This window comes from Phyllostomus discolor, chromosome 7 (genome assembly GCF_004126475.2).
Source record: "Phyllostomus discolor isolate MPI-MPIP mPhyDis1 chromosome 7, mPhyDis1.pri.v3, whole genome shotgun sequence".
Taxonomy (NCBI): domain Eukaryota; kingdom Metazoa; phylum Chordata; class Mammalia; order Chiroptera; family Phyllostomidae; genus Phyllostomus; species Phyllostomus discolor.
In genome coordinates, this window is record NC_040909.2 from 37,488,615 (window position 1) to 37,510,760 (window position 22,146).

General features: G+C 40.7%; 1 protein-coding gene and 1 pseudogene across 4 annotated transcripts in view; one reads left to right on the top strand and one right to left on the bottom strand.

Moving 5' to 3' along the window:
* The window catches only part of TFDP2 (transcription factor Dp-2), a 132,756-nt gene extending 111,165 nt beyond the window's left edge, over positions 1-21,591 (bottom strand). For 3 of the 4 annotated variants that reach the window (XM_036030740.1, XM_028518273.2, XM_028518272.2), the window contains exons 1-2: positions 21,574-21,591; positions 9,169-9,271 (exon numbers count right to left, since the gene is read on the bottom strand). In XM_036030740.1, coding sequence (XP_035886633.1) covers positions 9,169-9,183 — 15 coding nt within the window. In that variant the 5' untranslated portion in view covers positions 9,184-9,271; positions 21,574-21,591. Of the gene's footprint in view, positions 1-9,168; positions 9,272-21,573 lie in introns of those variants that run through there. The other variant, XM_036030741.1, reaches the window with a different exon arrangement.
* On the top strand, positions 19,125-21,602 carry LOC114501326 (annotated as a pseudogene).
* Positions 21,603-22,146: the final 544 nt, after the last annotated feature.

Sequence of the window (22,146 nt, forward strand, 5' to 3'; positions counted from 1 at the left end):
TGTCTACTTTGCCTCCTCATCTGTAAATTGGAGGGTGCCAGGGTACTTACCAATGCAGGTGGTTAGAAAGAGTAAGAAAGATAATTCATGCAAAGCATATAGCGCCGTGCTTGCCACAGAGTGCTCAATGCAAGTTAACATTCATTGTTAGTATGGTACTTGAGGAAGTATGTTTATGGACTCACCTTCAGACAATTTACTTCACTTAATGTGCTACCTACTGGACTATTTGGAATCAAAAGTGAATACAGTAGTATCATCAAACACAGTTTTTCAATTTATTATAGTCTAGGGTAGGGAACTCTATTTTGGAAAACTTGACAAAGAGCAAGCATCCAATAAATGGTTCTACTATTACTATCGTATTATTGTTTTAATCCTTGTAGATTTGTAATCCTCAAACACTGATGCTAATTTGGTGCCTTAAATATCCTTTCAAAGTACTATCACACAGACAGGATTTCAAAGCACACAAAGCTTTATCACTTTATATATGCACACTTGCCTTATGCCTTTAAACTACCCACTACTTTAACATTATATATCCTACCATAAGCACTCATTTGATACCTTAGCTATTCATTCCCTTATTTGGTAATTAAATGCTCTATCAATAGCTGTTTTTTTTGTTTTTGTTTTTTTAAGAGATATTATGAGAAATATTTTTAAATATCATTCATATTATGGAAAAGTAATTCTGATACACATCTATTGCTGGCATCTAATATTAAATTTTTATGACACAAGCTGAGATGAAGACATCTAAAATACAGGGATTCTTGCCCTGGCCAGGTGGCTCAGATGGTTGGAGCGTTGTTCCATACTCATACATCAAAAAGGCTGCAGGTTCAATTCCCATTCAGGGCACATACCTAGGTTGTGGGTTCAGTCCCCGGTCAGGGTGTGTACAGGAGGCAATCAATCGATGTTTCTCTCTCACACTGATGTTTCTTTCTCTCTCTGTCTTTCTTCCCCTTTCCCCCCACCTCTCTCTAAAATGAATAAACATATCCCCGGGTGAGGATCAAATAAATAAATAAAACATAGCTATTCAGTTCTATGTAGACTATGGTATAGATACTTAATTCTGTCTAGCTTCTCACAAGTATTCTGTTAGAAGTAAAACCTCTGCAACAAAATTTGCAAATTACCACTACGTGGATCTCCAGAAATGCTCATGAGTGCTAATGGTAAGTGTTCAATTTGCAAATGCCAAGAGTTTATTGTGGCATCACTAACATGCCTCTACTTTTTAAACTCTTCTGCTATAAAAAGAAAAGAAAGACAAAACATCTGTTGGTGTTCTTCTGTAAAAAGAAGGCTAAGACAGCCTCTAATCTATCCCATGCTTAATACACTGGGACTGTTTAGTACATGTGTTACAATAACCCCAAAAGCATCACTTTATACCTTTTTGTTATACAAAGACAACGGCAAAAACCTCAGCTAAAACCACACATTCACAGCCGAGAGTTCACAGTTATTGGGTTACTGTTATGTTCAAACACCTGCTCTTAATGTCCAACTTCTGCAGAGTGAAGCAGCAAACGAATTTAGAAACTTTTTTAGCAGCTGCACACCTGCACCTTAATAATCAACAAATTACACTCTACAAAGATGGAAGTCAACTATGAGTCAATATTGTCTGCTAATTTTGGTCTCACAGATGAAGGGAAGGTGTTTGTATTTAGAGCTTATATAAATACTACCAAAATTTACTTAATTAAAACTTCGAAATGTACTAATTTCTGCCTTCATAAACACTTTACAATTTAAAGACTCAAAGAAAAATTAGATTGTTTGAGAGTAGAAAAAGTTGCTAGGAAAGGCTTTTAAAAGCATTAGTTATTCTTTCCTTATTTTATTTAAAAAGGATCTTCTTATAATGTTTCACAGAGCAAGAGAAAAAAATGAACTAATTTTATGTAAAATTTTTCATCTAATGAGGTCCTGAGAAAAGGTTTCTATCTGGACATTCAAACACTGTGTTGCATACTGTAAGCAACTGCCTATTGAGTAAAAAATATCCAAGCCCAATTTTTAAGGCTCAAACCATATTCCCCAATAATGGTATTGTATTTCACTAATACATAACATTTCAGATAAACTAAAAGGAAACAGAATCCAGAGCTCTATCATTCACAAGCGAGGTGGTCTTGGAACAGTAGCTGCAAAATACAGATAGCACACGTGTACAAAAAACTCAGAGAGCTCCTGGAAATTAAAACTTATGTGAACATATGTTCACATAAGTGATACTCAAGTACTCAATACTCAAGTGTGGACTGTCATTCAATGTCAGTGGCTTTTGATACTTTAACACTGACCAGACAATTTATAAAAGAGAAATGCTAATGACTTATAAACATACAGAATACAGTTTGACCTAATTAGCAATATAATCAGAGAAATGTAGTAAGTCACATATCACTTTTTGCTGATTAGATTGGCAAAGAATACAAAGGAATAAATGAAAATGGGATTCTGATATACCACTGGTGAATATATAAACTGGTGTGATCTTTCTGAAATGCAATTTAGCAACATGAACCAAAATCCCCAAAGAAAGCACATACCCTTAGAGCCAGTAATTTCATAAGACTATGTATGACTCATGGAAATAATCCTAAAAGTAAACAAACATTTAAAAAATTTTAAGAAAAAAATGGAAATAATTTAATGGCTACTATTAGGAAACCAGTGTAATGTCTATATAACAGACAACACAAAACAGCCATTTAAATGATGTTGCAGATAACAAGACAAGACATTAATCATAGAGATTAAGCCAAATAGTAGGTTACAAAAGTGTGACCTCATTTTTATTAAAAAATATATAACATACATATACTTGGTTTATATATATACACACCTGTATATAATATATCAGGCAAAATTTTGCTCATAATCTCTAGGCTAGTTTCATTATCTGTATTTTCTAATTTTTCTGTAGTAAGTATTATGTCTTATATACTTTTAAAAGGATTCTTGACAGGGCAAAAGAAAAACCACCTCAAATCAACTTTTTAATTTTTTTATTGTATACTGAGTGTGCTTAAGGTAGACACCTGCACTTTGGGTCTCGAGGAGTACCACTGGATACTAGAAACTATTGGATAACAATTTTATCCCAGATACAAGGAATATATGGCCTTCTTGGCCGAGCTTCCTTTTATAACGTGACCCATCCTGCACCCCATGTGGTTCAGGCAGGACTGCTCATCTCATCTCAGAGCCCCAGCTGTGCCCAGCAGCAGAAGTGGACCCTGACCCAGAGCGGGCCATTTGTGGTACCCCACTTCCTCCTTCACACTGGCTTGTCTAAGCATGTAGGCCAAGCAGGGTCAGCCGAAGCTTCTGCGTGGAATTTGAAATACAAATGCTAACAAGGAAAACTTCCTTCTCTTCCTCTGAGATAAACATTCCAAGGCCAATGTAGCCTGTTATGCAGCCACAGAGAGCCCAGAGATGGAAAAAGAGAAACAGAGCCCTGACACCAGCATGTGACCCCCTGAATCCAGGTGTGTCTGAAGTCCGAGTACTCCAGACTTTTCAGTTATGTGAGCCAATACGTGCTACTTTTTGCCATAAGCTATTTTGAATAGGCTTTCTATTGCTTGCAACCATAAGAAAGTAAGTATGGCATAGACAAAGCAAAAGCAAGTCCACAAAAAACAGCTCTCATAAAAGAAATGCAAAATGGGAAACAAAAAAAGATGTAAAGAACAATATATGCATATGTTTAAGGATAACTCCTGAAGAGCAGGCAATCTCTTCCACATCAAAGAATCACTTTTCAGTGACACGTGACACAATCAATCAATCAATCCCTCCTTTGTGAAACCTTCCTCACTCTGTGTTGGAATCAAGGTAACACTTCCTCTCACTTTTCTGGCCATCCCTTCAGTCTCCTTAGTCCTCAGGTATTCTCTGCCCGTGCACGTACTACATAATCTCATATAGTGCCTCCAATTTAAAGTGATTTAATAGGAAAAGACTCAAAAATTTCTATATCCAGCCCTGAGCTTCCACAAGCTCCAGTCATTTACTGAACTGCCTAGCCAGTATCTCTGTTGGCATGTTTTCAGGTCCCTCAAATTTAATATATCCAAAACAATTTTGGAGTTTGCCACAAAATCCTGCACTACCCCAAGAGGTCCTCTTTGCCGAGATACGCAAGCCAAATACTGCGAAGTCTTCCTTACCTTCTCCCTGTCCCTGTATCCTAGTTAGTAAGTTCTGATGGCTGTCCCTTTAAATACATCCTAGATGCAGCCACTTCTCCCCATCTGCAACAGATCATTACATCATCCCAGTCAAATCACCACACTCTGTTGTCTGAGCTATTGGGACACTTCCCAAATGAGTCCCTGTTTCTACTATGCCCCTCTTCAGTCTATTCGCTCAGTAGCCAGAATAACCTTTTAAACTTTTAAATCAGGTCACACAACTATCCTCAGAACCCCCAACAGCTCCTCACTGACATTTAAAATCATATCCTTCACCTAGTCTTCAAGGCTCCACACGATCTGGCTCCTATCACTCTCCCTTGCTTACTCTGTTCCACCTATAAACTGACCATCTTCCTGCTCCATGAACAGCTACACTGTCACCTGCCTCTATGTGGAATGCTCTTTCCCCAGATAAGTACATGGCTGGCTCCTTCTTGGATGGAGACTTAAGAGCACTGCTCTGTCTAAATGACATTTCCTCTCAAAAGGACTCTTCTGGACACCAAGATGAAAGGGTGCCCCCTCATCCCCACCACTCTCTCTCCTTTTACCCTCTTTTTCTTCATAACATTTATCATGGCCTGACATATATTTATTTTTCATCTTTTAAAATTATATTTTATTGATTATGCTATTACAGTTGTCCCAATTTTTCCCCCTCAGCCCCCCTCCACTGAGCACCCTCCACTCCCTCAGGCAGTCCCCACACCATGTTCATGTCCATGGGTCATGCGCATATGTTCTTTGGCTGCTCCATTCCCTATACTGCACTTTACATCCCCATGGCTATTCTGTACTTCTTAATCCCCTCACCTCTTCACCCATTCCCCCAGAGCCCCCTTCCATCTGTCAACCATCAAAATGTTCTCTGTGTCCATGATCCTGTCTCTGTTCTTGTTCCCTTGTTTTTTTAGATTCAATTGTTGATATATATGTATTTACTGCCATTTTATCATTCATAGTTTCAATCTGCTTTTTCTTAAATAAATCCCTTTAACATTTTATTTAATAATGCTTTGGTGATGATGAACTCCTTTAATTTTTTCTTGTCTGGGAAGCTCTTTACTTGCCCTTCCATTATAAATGGTATCTTTGCTAGGTAGAGCAATCTTGGATATAGGTCCCTGATTTGCACCACTTTGAATATTTCCTGACAATCCCTTCTGGCCTGAAAAGTTTCTTTTGAGAAATTAGCTGACAGTCTTATGGGAACTCTCCTGTAGATAACTACCTGCTTTTCTCTTGCTACTTTTAAGATTCTCTCTTTAGCCCTGGCTGGTATAGCTCAGTGGATTGAACATAGGCCTATGAAGCAAAGGGTCACTGGTTCGGTTCCCAGTCAGGGCACATGCCTGGGTTGCAGGCCAGGTCCCTAGTAGGTGACACATGACATGCAACCACACATTGATATTTCTCTCCTTCTATTTCTCTCTCCCTTCCCTTTTCTGTAAAAATAAATAAATAAAATCTTAAAAAAAAGATTTTATCTTTATCCTTGGGCATTTTAATTATGATGTGTCTTGGAGTGGGCATCTTTGCATCCATCTTGTTTGGGACTCTCAGTGCTTCCTCGACTTGCATGTCTAATTTCTTCTCCAATTTAGGGAAGTGTTCTTTCATTTTTTTTTTCAAATAGATTTCCAGTTTCTTGCTCTTTCTCTTCTCCTGGTGTCCCTATGATGTGAATGTTGGAATGCTTGAAATTGTGCCAGAAGCTGCTGACACTATCCTTTTTTTTCCCCCCAGATTCTTTTTTCTTCTTGCTGTTCTGATTGGCTGTTTTTTGCTTCCTTATGTTCCATATCATTGATTTGATTCTCGGCTTCACCCAATCTAATGTTGTTTCCCTAAATTGTTCTTTATTTCAATTAGTGTGTATCTTTCGTTTCTGACTGGATCTTTTTTATGCTGTTGAGATCTTCACTAAGTTCTCTGAGCATCCTTATAACCGGTGTTTTGAACTCTGCATCTGGTAGATTACTTATCTCCATTTGTTTAGTTTTTTTTTTTTTCTGGCGTTTTGTTCTGTTCTTTCATTTGGGTCATGTTTCTTTGCCTCCTCATTTTGGCCACCTCACTGTGTTTGTTTCTATGTATTAGGTAGAGGTGCTACGACTCCCCGTCTTGGTAGCATGGTCTAATGTAGTAGGTGTCCTGCAGGGTCCAGTGGCACAGCCTCCCCTATCACCCAAACTGGGTACTTGAGGTGCACCCTCTGTGTAAGCTGAGTACCCCTTCCTCTTGTAGTTGAGCCTTGGTTGCTATTGGCAGGTCAATGGGAGGCCAGTCAGCTGCAAGGACTGGCTGTGACCACTGACCACCAACCTCTACCCTCCGTGGAGGATCAGCTGTGCAGGGGCAGGGTGGTGGTGCTCCAATGTGGCTTATCACTGTCTACTGGGTGTGCAGGCTCTGGGTTTCCCTGGTGGTGCAGCTAAGATCAGCCCCCATCTGTATTTTGCCTGGGGCCACCCTTCCTGAGCTATAGAGCAACCTGAGATGGCTGCTACTTGTGCTTGGCTTGGAGATTCCCAGTGGAAGCCAAATTGTGAATCTGTGCTGGCTGCTGCTAGTGCCAGGCCTGGGGCCGCTTTGTAAGAGGTATGGGGGCTGGGGGCTCACTAAGGCCAGCTATTGCTTGTTTGAAGGGATTTAGGAAGCTGTGAAGCATGAGCCAACTCTAGTCATTCATATGGAAAATCCACTTTTAACAGCTGTAAATTGGGTGGGAGTCTCATGGGATCATCAGGGCAGGGCAAACCGTTTCAGCCAGGTTGATGGAGTCTCAGATAGGGCGCCTGCCTGCGGGCTCTGTGGCTGTGCCCGCCTTTCTCTGGGAGAAAGCTGTCCCCCAGCTTTCATCTTGATGCCAGACACTTCAGTTTCTCCCTGTATACCACTGGTGCCTTTCAAGCTGTTACCCCAGTGTTGGAGCTCAGTGGGAGTAAATCTGAGTAAGTTCATTTGTGGCTTCTCTAAGGGGAACTGCTTGGGACTCTAGCGTTTTGTTCCATTGTCTCAATCCCTGCTGGTAGTTGCAGCCAGAAATTGTGGGGACTTTTCTTCCTGGCACTGGAACCCTGGCTGGGGGGCCTGGTGTGGGGCTGGGACTCTGCTCCTGAGATATCCCTCCTGAATTTTTATCCACCACACGTGGGTAAAACATGTTGGTCATTGTTTTCATCCAAAGATATACACAACATAAATGTGGTATAATTAGCACTGGTAATTTCAGATGCTTCATGTTACTTTCGGGAAACAACTTTTAACCAGCAAACTGTGCACATGGCTAGGAAGATTGTATTTGATTCAAGGTACATTTTAAGCCAAAATTTACTTTTGCTATTTAAGTGTTAACCATTTTGTTGCTCAGGATAAGTTTCACATCCTCCTTCTTTCTAAAGGAGAGAAAATCAAGGTAATATCCTGTAAGAAAATTCCCAATACGAAGACTAAAATTTCTCTTCTTTTCCCCAAATGACACTTTAATAAATATACATAAGAGTCCTAGATGACAGTGAACTATTCCTGGTAATTTATCCCAGCAAAATTAACTAAATGTTAATGAAGCAAAATATCTGGCTTAGAGCCAGTAGTGCATGCTAAAAGCAAGATTAATAATAGCAAAACAGCCCTGGCTGGTGTGGCTCAGTGGACTGAGTGCCAGTCTGTGAACCAAAGGGTTGCAGGTTTGATTCCCAGTCGGGGCACATGCCTGGGTTGCGGATCAATCCCCCAGGTGGGGACGTGTGAGAAGCAACCACACGTTAATGTTTCTCTCCCTCTCTTTCTCCCTTTCTTCCTCTCTCTAAAAATAAATAAATATATTTTTTAAAAAAACAGAGAAAAGTATAAGAGTTTATTTCTTACTGCTATTCTTTAGATGTTTAATGGTAGTATTTAGAACTATTTGTCTGGCTCATAAGAAGAACTTTTTACTCAATATCATGTTTGCCTCTCCTGATGACAACTAACTAAATCACTAGTGGATCTCAGACTTGAGCAAGGCCAAGTCCTTCCCAAGGAGCCTGAAACTGGAGCTGAGAATCTGTCAGGCTGCCTCTGCCCCTCCCTTCACACTCCACTCTCTCTGAACAGGCTGGTTCTATAACACGGTGACTGAGATGCTGACTGGAGAACTGAGGAAGATTTGCAGAGAGACAGAGTAATGAGGCAGATGCACAGAGAAAAGCAGAAATGATTAATGGAAATGAAACACTGCCTCAATTCCTGGTAGATTCAAGTTCCTGGAGACATCCTTGTATTTTTATAATAAATTCTCTTTTTGTTTAAGGTAGTCTAAGGTAGTTTCTGTAACCTGCAATCAAGATTCCAACATAATAATCCTGGCATAATCCTTTACCATTAACTGGAAACAAATCCATTGATACAGAGTGACAATAAGGGTGTAACTTCAAAGAAAGTGGATCCAGAAATGACAATTTTGAACAACAACAACAACAAAAAATGAGCAACCTCTTCAAAACATCTAAGGTCTAATGTAATGTCAAGAATCAATGCCATGGGGGAGAGCAAGGTCTGAATGACTTCTGAGTATATGCATTTCCCTGAGTGAAAAAAAAAATTGAACCAAAGAAAACAGTAAGGGCAAGAAACTCTCCAGCACGTACCAAAACAAATTTATTACAGTACCCAACAAAGGAGCGGTGGGGGTGGGGGGACTGTCTGGAGATAGCTACGGTGCAGCTGTTGAGGAGGAGCCATTTAGCAGCAATTTTTAAGAACGCTCCCATGCCCATTAGCGTACTGCATTCAATAGGGTTGGAGTTCACTGTCTCACTCTTTGCATGAACAAAGACAATTTTGAACTAATACCAGTAAACTGAATTTGATTAATCTGAGTGGTGAATAAAAGACCTGAGGGAAAAAGTACAACTCACTTTAAAAACACATTAAAAAATTTACAAATACTTACATTTTTTGCCGTCATGTCAAATTGTATTCAATTTAAAATTCTCTAAAGCCATTAAAAAAAGAAAATAAAGTGTTTCATCTTCAATAATTCTTTAAAATACATCCTGTTAAAAAAGAAGAAAAGAAGGAATAATGTAATAATAATAATAATAGGCAACATTTATGTCATATATACTATGTGACATGCATTGTTCCTTAAGTGAATTATCTAAGTTACTCCTCACAACAAAACTACAAGATATGTACCATTTTAATCCTCATTTCCCAGATAAAAATTGGGGTTTAGTGAGGCTAAATACTTTGACTAAATCAACTCAGCTAACAAGTGACAGAGCCTGGGCTTTGAAATATTATATTATGCTGCTTCAGATAACCCACTGAAGGAGACATCAGGGCTTCTTGGAAAAACAGCCAGTTCCAGGGCCGGGGTGGGAAATGTGCGAGATAAACCTAGAACCTATTACTGTACCTAAAGTAAGGAAGGGCTCAAGAAATAATGGACCTGTATCAAATGTATACAGGAAGCAGCTTAAAGGGCCTACAACTGGATAGTAAACACCAAAGTATATATATATTTTAAATATTTTATTTATTTTTAGAGAGAAGGGAGGGGAGGAAGAAAGAAAGGGAGAGAAACATCAGTGTGTGGTGGCCTCTCACATGGCCCACACTAGGGACCTGGCCTGCAACCCAGGCATGAGCCCTGACTGGGAATCGAACTGGCGACCCTTTGGTTTACAGCCCATGCTCAATCCACTGAGCTATACCAGCCAGGGCCCAAAGTACATATTGATAGTAACAAATATAACAAACTATAAACCCCCAAATGAAATAATATTCCAGGAGACCATACTGATATGAACAAATAATGAGGAGAAAGAGAAAGGCCTTCTTGTAATACAATGCCAACTAATACAGAGTGGGGCAAAAGTAGGCTTACAGTTATTTGTATGGAAAATATAATAATAAATAATACAAGAAGAAACTGTGTTTTGTGTACTCAAAACTGTAAACCTACCTTTTTGCCACTCCCTGTATAAAGGAATGATGTAGAGAACTTCCAATTTATGGTTTTCTATAAAGGTTTAGGCTAGAATCATCAATAGATACTAAAACTAGTGGATGAGAATTGGTGAGAAAAATTATACTTATATACTTTTAAAACATCTCCTCACAAAATACATATCAAATAGAATTTTACAGTGAGGAACTCTGAGATGCATCATTTGAGCCAACGTGATCGGAGCCACCAAATGATCGCAGACAACGGGACAAACCAACATCTGCATCTCCTGAAGTGCATGGAGGTGGATAAAATGTCATTTCCAAGGTTTTCTGCCCAAAATGCATAATATAATTATTTTAAAAAATCAGAGAATTGAGAAACAGTCCATAAAATAATTTAGACTTCTCTAACATGTTGGTGTTATTAGAGATGAAAGAAGCCTGAAAAACATCCCAAATTTTAAGGGGCTAAAGGCACATGAAAATTAAATCCAACCCATGCTCCTGGACTGGCCTCTAGACCAGAAAAGTAACTGCTGCAAAGAACACTATTGGAGCAATTGGACAAATCGAAATATAGTCCACGGACCGTATAATAGTATTGTTTTAATATTGTACTTCCAGCTGTTGATCAGTTAGGTAGGACAAATATTTCAAGGTCTGGGCTGTTCTTATTAAAAGTTATTCTTGCTAAATGTCTAGATGGTAAAGTGCAGCCCAGTATTCTGCCGATGCAGCGGTGAACAGGATGAGCTTGACAGGAACTCAACTGGGTAAAGTAGTCAACAGCAAAGAAATCAACATGGATGAGTGTTGGCTAAGCCTCTTTGGGGAGACAGAGCTTTGGATGTGAACCCCATCTCTTCTTGGTGCAAGTAAGTAAAACCTTGCTACAACCATGTCTCATTCTTGAATAGAACACCCCAAGTGGCAAACCCCTTGAGTTCAGTGACAGTATTACGGGGTTTTTTTAAGTGAGCGTCCTGTCCTTAGAAAAACATACCAAAATATTAGGAATGAACGGGTGTGTGATAGCAGCAACTTACTTTCAAATGATGAAAAAATATGCTTATATACACACACACACGTGGAATGATGAAGCATAGATGGTGAAATGTTGACAACTGGTAAATCTGGGAAAAGGGTATTCAAGAGTTCATTGCCCTATTTTTACAACTTTTCTCTTATTTTAAAATTATTTCAAAATTAAACCATTAATGAGACACTTGAGGATTTTTGCTTTGCGACTGTAACTGCAGGCTGGTTCACAATGTCTATCATGACCTCATAGGAAAATCAAGTCCCTACAGTGGAACTGTTTCACATTCGTCAGTTGTTTGATATCTCCTCTGCAGTGTTGTAAGTGAAATACATAATAAAGCACTCATTCCTGAGATCCCATTCACCAAATCACACGACATGTTACAAAGAGAAATTTAAGGCTTTTTAAAATAGAAGTACTTCATTTTGAAGATTACTATTTTCACCAAATGTGATATAACAGATCTACACAGAACTCTATACCTGAGGTCATATTTACAAAATTTGTCTACATTCAAAATCACAAATGCTGTGTGTAGTAACAAATTCCAAAGAGGCAATATTACCAGTTTGTGGTCTCTAACCACAATCAATTAAATTAGGAATCAGCCATTTTTAAAAAAGTTAAAATCAGATATTTAGAAAATAAAAATACACTATCGCTCAAACAACCCACAAATTAAAGAAGGAAATTCGAAATATTTAGAACTGAACAACAATGAAAATAAGAAAACCTATAAAGTGTGGCTAAAATGCTAACTTAGAAGTACATTTATATTTCTTTTCATTCATTAAGCAACCAACTTAAGTTTAAAAAGATCAGTGGGAACTCAAAAGAAGAAGAAAACAAGAACTGATGAAATAGAAAAAAATCAAAACAACAACTGGTTCTAAGTGCCTTGCTTGAAGTGCCCTATGTAATAAATAAAGCTGCAGTTTTGCAGAGTGGAAGGGCATGGTTTCTTTTCTAAACTTAGGCTCAGTCTCAGCTCTGAAACTTACTAGCTGGTGTGACCCTGACCAAGTGACGGAAGCTCCATGAGCTTCAGTGTCCTCATCTGGAAAAGAGGCATACTGAGTTTTTTAGGGTTATGTTAGGAGAAAGTTTGATACAGTCAAAGTGAAAATCATCAAATCCACCAGTTAATGTGCCAAATGCCCTGCGGCTTATAAACACTAACCACTCCTAACCACACAAAAAAATCAATTTTAAATATTTTCAAGATTACCTTATGAATGACTGAAATGTATTTATAACAGAGATGATAAGGTCTTTTCCATCCAAAGAACCTGGGACAAGAAGGTCTTTTCAATCCAAAATACCTGTTATGTTTCAGAAACTTGCTACATCTACCTAGAGCAGATATTGTTGCCTACCCAAAATCATTTCCTCTTCTTCCTTAGGAGAAGTTGGAGGTGGAAATGTGTCCAACTAAAATTACTACATTCTCAGTCTCCCCCTTAGACAGGCTGACCATGTGATGTAATTCCAGCCAATGAAATATAAGCAGACATTGATGGGTGGAGCTACCAAATTTGCCTACTCTTTTTGCCCTTTTCCCCATTTTTTCATGTCCAGAGTATGAGTGTGATGGCAACAGAAGCCTGTCTCCATGCATCTGCTTCATTAATATATTTTGTATTCCATCTTGTATTATATTTCCTAAGGACTGTTATTGAGTGGCATGTGCTACTCTAGCAAACAAAACAAATGAACAGTGTTACTATTTCAGCACACTGTGACAATAGGCTACCAATAACAATACTGTGTAGCCACATGAAGGAGCCTGATGAAAGAAAATTTTGTTTAGTATTTCCTTTGTATCTTTTCGCCAGAGCTAGCACAAATTGGAACCTCTAAATGTCACCTAAATGAAAAACGTTTGAAAGAGCAAAAGTGCATGAGTTTCTTGAGCAAATTAATGTCTCTGTGTCTCAATTTCTTCATCTGCAAAACAGTAATAGTATGTCTACTTAACTAAATGAGTCAAGGCATGAAAAATAATTAAGATACTGCCTAGCACAAGGTTAGCACTCAACCAATGTTAGGGTAAAAAAGCAGTTTGCTATTTCATGACAAATTAAGGTTTCTTACTCACAAATAAATAATACAGAATTCATACATAGTGTAAGTGAAAAATGCCACACCATAAATCCAATTTAAAACAGCAAAAATGGTTTTAATTGTTAAGAAAAACTTCTAAAATTAACAGGATTCGGTTGTAAGTTCATTCATTCATTTATTTATTCATCCAACAAACACTGAATGCCTGCTATGCATAAGGCACTAATGTAGGTTTGGGAGATACCCCAGTGAATGAGAGAAATAGCAAAAACCTTCAAATGTAATTTAAACTCACAGTAAGATAAATATTACAGAAGGAAATAGGATTGTAACAGAGATATGTTTCATTCAATTAAAAATGAAGAAGGATGCTGTACCAGGTTTGAGTTAGAGTTTATGACCCTTTAATTTAAAAATATACATTTCTAAGTATTTTTAAAGCTTTTCTCTTTCTTTTACATTGTCTTTAAGCTACAAATTATTTGAAATATATGACTTAAATCAAGTGTCTAGAAAATAAATAAACATGGCACCAAATGTTTCAAGAAATTGCCATTCTGAAAGATAAGCCGGTCATGTGCGCCAATGCATTATGTTTTACCCAGAGTCAATTATTGTGCACTTCTTCCTGTCACCAAGTTTTCTGTTGGCTAAAAAAATAAATCGGATTTCTCCTTCCACCTTCATGAACACATTATGTCAAGCTCAAAGAGTCAATCTCTGTGACCTCACCATCTGCCATGATCTCTTGTCAGTTTCAGACAATGTAACTCCCACAGATGGTCTCAAAATGTGAACCCTTTTCCTTTCCAATCATAAGTCAGCAGCTCTGGCCACAAAGGCTTTTAAAGTGGTACAACTGTAATCCAAATACAAAGAAGGAAAAGCAAGTATGATTATAAATAAATTTGTAGAATTAACATCATTGAATCAGAGTGTGTAGACTTTCTAATGCTGCTGAAAAAAATGCTACTAAAATTAAATTTCAGCAAAGGCAGTATATTTTTTGTTTTTATTTTTAAATTACATTTTAGTGATTATGCTATTACAGTTTGTCTCAATTTTTCCCCCTTTGCCTTCCTCCACCAAGCACCCCCCATAGGTAATCCCCACAGCATTGTTCATGTTCATGGGTCATGCGTATACGCTCTTTGGCTACTCCATTCCCTACACTGTACTTTACATCCCCGTGGCTATTCTGTGACTACCTATTTGAGCTTCTTAATTCCCTCACCTCTTCATCCATTCTCCCCCATCCCCCTTCCATCTGGCAACCATCAAAACACTCTCCGTGTACATGATTCTGTCCCTGTTCTTCTTGTTTGCTTAGTTTTTTTAAGAATCAATTATTGATATGTATTTATTGCCATTTTATTGTTCATAGTTTTGATCTTCTTTTTCTTAAATAAGTCCCTTTAACATTTCATTTAATAATAGTTTGGTGGTGATGAACTCCTTTAGTTTTTTCTTGTCTGGGGAGCTCTTTACCTGCCCTTCGATTATAAATAATGTCTTTGCTGAGTAGAGCAATCTTGGTTGTAGGTCCCTGTTTTGCATCACTTCAAATATTTCTTGCCAGTCCCTTCTAGCCTGCAAGTTTCTTTTGAGAAATCAGCTGACAGTCTTACTGGAACTCCCCTGTAGGTAACTTAACTGCTTTTCTCTTGCTGCTTTGAAGATCCTATCTTTATCTTTAACCTTTGGCACTTTAATTATGATGTGTCTTGGAGTGGGCATCTTTGCATCCATCTTGTTTGGGACTCTCAGTGCTTCCTCGACTTGCATGTCTAATTCCTTCACCAATTTAGGGAAGTGTTCTTTCATTTTTTTTTTTCAAATAGATTTCCAGTTTCTTGCTCTTTCTCTTCTCCTGGTGCCCCTATGATGCGAATGTTGGAATGCTTGAAGTTGTGCCAGAAGCTGCTGACACTATCCTTGTTTTTCTGGATTCTTTGTTCTTCTTGTTGTTCTGATTGGCTGTTTTTTGCTTCCTTATGTTCCAAATCGTTCATTTGATTCTTGGCTTCATCCACTCTACTGTTGCTTCCCTGTAAATTGTTCTTTATTTCAATTAGTGAATCCTTCATTTCTGACTAGATCTATTTTACGCTGTTGAGGTCCTCACTAAATTTTTTGAGCATCCTTATAACCGGTGTTTTGAACTATGCATCTGATAGATTGCTTATCTCCATTTCATTTAGCTTTTTTTCTGGAGTTTTGTTCTGTCCTTTCATTAGGGCCCTATTTCTTTGTCTCTTCACTTTGGCAGCTCCCCTGTGTTTATTTCTATTGTATTCGGTAGAGCTGCTTTGACTCCATGTCTTGGTAGAGTGGTCTAAGGTAGTAGGTGTCCTGCAGGGTCCAGTGGCACAGCCTCCCCTACCACCCAAGCTGCGTACTTGAGGTGCAACCCTTTGTGTGAGCTGAGTACACCCTCCTGTTGTTTGCTGTTGTCAGGGCAATGGGAGGGATTTACCCAGGCCAGTCAACTGCAAGGACTGGCTGTGACCACTGAACACCAATCTCCACCCTCTGTGGCAGATCAGCTTTGTGGCAGCAGGGTGGTGGTTTTCTATTGTAGTATCTAGCTATCCACTGGGTGTGCAGGGTCTGGGGCTTCCTGGGTGGTGTAGGCCAAGGTCAGCCCCTACCTGTGTTCTGCCCTTGGGCCACCCAACATGAATTATAAAGCAATCTGAGATGGCTGCTACTTGTGCTCAGCTTGGAGATTCCCAGGCAAAGCCAAACTATGGATCTAGGCTGACTGCTGCTAGTACTGGGCCTGGGGCCACTGAGCAAGAGGTTCAGGGGCTGAGGGTTTACTGAGGCCAGCTGTTAGTTATTTGATAAGATTTAGAAAGTTGTGAAGCATGAGCCCAGACCAGCCATTCATATGGAAAAGTCACTGCTAACAGTTTGGGTGGGCATGTAAGTTGGGTGGTATGGAGTCTCAGAGAATCTTCACGGCAGGGCAAACAGTGTTATCTAGTAGATTGATGGAGTCTCAGATATGGCACCCACCTGCTGGCCCTGTGGCTCTGTGGGGATTAGGGCTCAGAAAAGGGACATTGGCCTCTGCCTACCTTTCTGTCTGGGAGAAGGCTGTCCCCCAGCTCCCACCTTGATGCCAGACACTTCAGTTCCTCCCTGTATGCTACTGGTGCCTTTCAAGCTGCTACCCCAGTGCTGGAGCTCAGAGGGATTGAATGTGAGTAAGTTCATGTGTGGGTTCTCCAAGGGGAATTTCTTGGGACTCTAGAAGTTTCTCTACTTACTCTACTTTGGTTGTGTTTCTCAGCCAGAAGTTATGAGGACTTATCTTCCTGGCACTGGATCCTTGGACTGGGGGTGCCTGGTGTGGGACTGGGACTCCTCGCTCCCGAGACAGCCCCCCTCAATTATCATCCACTACACGTGGTTGTGGGACCAGCCCATTCCACATCTCCCCTCTCCTATCACTCTGGATAGATGTGATTTCTTTAATTCTGAAGTTGTCAGACTTCCATCCAACTTGACTTCTGATGGTTCTGAGTGATGGTCATTCTATATTTTAGTTGTAATTTTGATGTGGTTGTGTGAAGAGGTGAGCTGTGTTTACCTATGCTGCTATCTTGACCAGAAGTCCAAAGGCTTATTTATATGGGAGACATTATTAACTTTAAATACATGTTTCAAAGTTTGGGAAACATACCTACTTAGGCACTTTCCTATGTGTTTCATGTGTATGATCTCACATAATTTCTACCAGAAATCTGATAAATTGCTTATCTCCATTTCATTTAGCTCCTTTCCTGGAGTTGTGATCTGTCCTTTCATTAAGGCCATGTTTTTTTGTCTCTTCAGTTTGGCAGCCTCCCTGTGTTTGTTTCTATGTATTAGGTTCCTCCCTGTATGCTATACTATTCATGTTTTATAGATGAGAATCTGAGCTTTACAGGTGAAGTAATCTGCCCAATTAACCAACTGTGTAAATGGCAATGACAGAATATCAACCTAGGAACTAGCAGACATGCTCTTATGTATTGTACTAAGTTCCAAATATATCTGAGTTCAGATATAATAACTATATCCTCAAAGTATAAGAAAACATGCAATTATTACAATAAACCATATAAAAGAATAACATTATACCAAAAGAAGTCTTCAGAATTTCATATAGGACAACTCATATAGCACTGGATCAGATTTTAACTTTTTTAATTTATTTTAAATTTTTAATTTCACTTAAAAACTTTTTCTGAAAGTTTTTTAAAAAATTGGTTTCTGTATTAAATTTAAATTTTCTTTATTGTTGAGTAGGTAGGAAACTTCTTCACTTTTTCCCACACCTTCACATCTTTATACTGCAATTTACTGAACGGCAGTATCTTCATTCCCCTTTATAGCTGCCTAATGCTCTGTTATATGACTACACCATTATTCAACCAGTTCCTTCCGGTCAGAATGTGGGTTTCCAATCTTTTGCTATTATAAACAATGCTTCAGTGACTACCCTTATACATATGTAACTGTACACATGAAATTGTTTCATCTAATGATATATGCATTTTTAGAAATATTGCTACATTGCCCCCTACAGCTGCTGAGGAAATTAGCACTCCAACCAGTCACACATCAAAGTAGCTATTTCTACACAGCCGCCCCAGTGCAGTAGGCTTCTTAAGTGTCTTTATTCCATAGGTTTTTAAAATGGCATTTGCCTGCAACTTTATTGTGTTCTTTTTCAGAGTGTTACTTGTGTACTTTTTCATTTGAACTTTGTAATATGCACCTCCCATTCTGGGGGGGTGGGGGGGGTTGGGGAGCAAAAACAAAACTCCTGCCAGTGATTTTCTTGGACCATACCAATCCTCCCTAAATTAACTTAATTTATAAGTTTCACATCTTCAAAATATTGAGTCTTCTTATCTAAGAACAAAGTATACATTTTCATTTATTCAAATTTACTTGTAAGCCCTTCAGGGGTATTTAAAATTTTGTCCTTATATAGGTGCTATGGGTTGAATTGTGCCCCTCAAAAAGGTATGTTCAAGTCCTAAACCTGTGAATGCGACCTTATTGGGAAATAGGGTCTTTACAGATATAATCAAGTTAAGGTGAGGCCATTCCGAAATGAGGGTGTGCCCTAACCCAGTAGGACTGGTGTTCTTACTGGAAGAGAAAAGATAAACACAAAGACACCAGAGAAGTCGGCACAAGACGACAGATGGAGGCAGAGATTGGACTGTGCTGCGGCAAATACAGGAAATGCCTGGGGTCACTAGAAGCTGGAAGAGGCAAGAAAGGATCCTCCCCTAAAGACCTTGAGTTGGACTAGAAACTGCTGGACCAGCCGGCTGCAGCCTCCCAGAAAAAGTGCTCCTAGGGGGAATCAGGCACAGAGACAGACAACAGACCATACCTCTGGGAGACAAAGCAATAAATGGAAAGAAAGAAGGAAAGTAAAGATCCGAGGAAACAAAGTAAAAACAAGCCCTACCAATCCTTACCCCACTCCCTCACCCCTCACCGTCAATACCACCAGTTCATAGAAGGAACTGAACAGAAGAGGGAGGAGTGACAGAACTCTCAAACTAGGAACTCTGCCCACCAGCTGAACAGATGCAACAACAACAAAAGCAGACCACGTGCATTCAGAAGTACCGCACAAAGACAAAAAACAAATACACGAAAGCTTTCCTGTTGATAGTTTTCTTCCCCAAAACCAACCATGAAGTTGGAAAGAACCGTAACACACACCTCTAACTGAATTAAATATTCTCAGACAATAATTTGCAGATATGGGGGAAAAAAACACCCTGGGTCAGAAATAGCAAAACTAAGAACCAAAGTGGACAGAAAAAGAAATTAAACAAAACTGAGCTACAGAAAGAAATAAAAGGCAAAATCACATGTGAAATATACACTAAATTATAAGGCACACAGGGACAAGAGACTTCAATAAAAACTTAAAGGAGGGGAAGCCACAACTGTGGTCTGAGGAGCCACTCTCAGTGGGATCCCTGCTCTAGGGGATCAAAAGTGAATTCCTACAAACCAAGACACAAGGCCTTCTCGGTGGGACGCTGCCAGATCTCCCCGGGAAGAGCACGTGCAGCCTTCGCTCAGCCCTAACTTCGTAGAGGCGGTTACGCTTTTCATTGCAAGCCAGGTAGACTCCCCAGGGACACAGCGGAGAGGTGCTCCGGGGCAGCTCCCAGGCATCCTTTGAGGCCACCCATGCCCTCCTGTTTCACTGTGGTCTTCTGCACATGGTGTGCAGCAGGCTGCTTCATACCCGGTGGGGAGGACCAGATAAAGCGCTCAGTGCTCAGAGCGGAGGGTGGAGCATGAGGCGCACAAGGAGGGATGGGAGAAGTACGCAGGCTCTCCCCACAGGTGCGTGCAGCGCAGTGTCTGGCGAGCAACCTCTGGACCCAGTGTGGGGCACACGGGGCCGCAAGAAGGCCACAGATGAACAGAATCTGTTGGACGCCAGGCCCGGAGCCTGGTCTTACACGGATGTCCGTGACAGGATGGGGCTGGCTGGATTTCTGTGTCCCTACCTGACTCGGAGTTGTCATCCACTGAGCTGGCTGTGGAGAGCAACCATTACTGTCATGCCCAGAAGGGTCCTGGCAGTCACTGCAGCCCCCAAGAAACCCCAAGAAACAGCGGGCATGTCGCCAGCTCTCTCGGGCTGCTGCCATCTGCCTGGTGTTCATGTCTGGGGAAATCATTGGTGGGTACCTAGCACGGAGCTGGGCAATCATGCAGCCCATCTACTCACTGGCTTTGCCAGCATGCTCATCAGCCCCTTCTCTTTCTGGATGTCCTCCTGGCCAGCCACCAAGACCATGAACTTAAGCTGACAGCAAGCTGAGATCCTGGGAACCCTGCTCTCTGTGCTGTCCATCTGTGTCGTGACTGGGGTACTGGCGTACCAGGCAGTGGAGTGGCTGATCTCTGGGGACTGAGGAGAGGACCATGCTGATAACTGCAGGCTGCGCTGTGGCCGTGAACATCATAATGGGGTTGGCTCTTCAGCAGTCTGGCCAATGGCATAGCCCTGACACCAGCCAACAGCAGAAGAACCCCAGTGTCCGAGCTGCCTTTATTCGCGATAGGAGGCTTGCTGCAAAGCCTAGGCATCCTGGTGGTAGCCTATATTTTACACTTCAAGCCCGAGTACAAGTACACAGACCCCATCTGCACCTTCCTCTTCTCCATCCTGGTCCTGGGGACAGCCTTGACCACCCTGAGAGATGATGACCCTGGTGCTAATGGAAGGGACACCCCCAAGGGCATGGACTTCACAACTGTTCAGGACTTGTTGCTGTCAGCGGAGGGGGTGGGAAGCCTTGCACAGCCTGCATATCTGGGCACTGACTGTGGCCCAGCCCGTGCTGTCTGTCCACATCACCATCGCTCAGGACGCAGATGCCCAGGCTGTGCTGACACCCAGCACCCGCCTACAGGGAAAGTTCCACTTCCACACCATGACCGTCCAGACTGAGGACTACTCTGAGGATAGGAAGGACTGTCAGACATGCCAGGAATTCTCACACTGACTACCTGGCCAGGTGCCAACTGCAGCATGGACAGGACTGAGTGTCCCCCAGGCCCAGGCAGGACTCTGTTTACCTTGGCTGCATTATAAACCAGATCCTTCTCCGGACCTTAGCTCCATGGTCAGTGTGGAAGAGCCTTGCCCACACCAGAAACCAGGCTCTTCCCCTTCCTCCCCCATTTGACTATAGCCAGCCCCAGGATGGGGACTCAGCCAGTACAAAGCCAGTATGACCTGACTCCTCCTGCTCCTGGGTCCGTTCCTGGTGGGGCTGGGTTTGGGCCTGACCCTCAGCCAATGCTCTTACCACCAGCCTCAGGGAAAGGTGGTGAGACATGGGGGGCTGAAGGGCCTACCTGCCTCATTTCCCTCTTTCAATCTGTCTGGCCTTTGCCTTAAGAATCTGTAAAGAACCTTGGGGGCAGAGCCCCCTCCCTCTGCCTCTAACAATGATTTGATTTAAGGAGGCCATGGAGTTTGGGGAGTTGTGAGACAGGCTAGTGAGCCACAAGAAGTAGAATAAGGAAACTGAAACAGTTAAAAGGCTAAGCCATTTACAACCATCTAGTAAATCACAAAATCCTATCTTCCCTAGTATATCAGTTTGAGATCCTCCCCTAAGCCCTCCCCTAAACTCCCAGTCCTTAAAACCCTCAAGATGGCTCTGGCTGGTGTGGCTCGGTTGGTTGGAATGTAGTACCATTCACCAAAAGGTTGGGGGTTTGATTCCAGGTCAGGGCACATACCTAGGTTGCGGGTTTGATCCAATTGATATTTCTCTCTCACATGGATGGTTCTCTCTCTCTCTCCCCTTTCTTCGCTCTCTAAAATCAATAAACATATTTTTAAAAGTTAAAAAACAAACAAAAACCTTCAATATCCTAAAAGCAGAAAAACAATAAAGAGAATGAAAATGAAATAAAGAATCTATATGTTGAAAAGGCCTACCAGCTACTTAGGAAAATTGACCCAGAATGATAAACTGTGATGTATATCCGAGGAGGGTGTTTATGAAGAAGGGGAAAAAAAAACCCCAAAACCCAGGGCATTCCAGCAGAAAGATAAAATATTTCACAAAGGCAAAGGAATTACACAGCGTCAGATGCCTCAAAAATAACACATAAGCATGACAAAGGTAGAACAGAATTTTCAAGGAACTTTAGAAAATGTAAACCAAGGATATTATACCCTGCCAAGCTGTACCTCAAGTTTTAAGGACATCAAAAAAGAGTTTTGATATCAGTATCGGTGATGATTTTTTGGATTTGACACACCAAAAGGAAAGACAACAAAAGCAAAAATAAACAAGTGAGACTCCA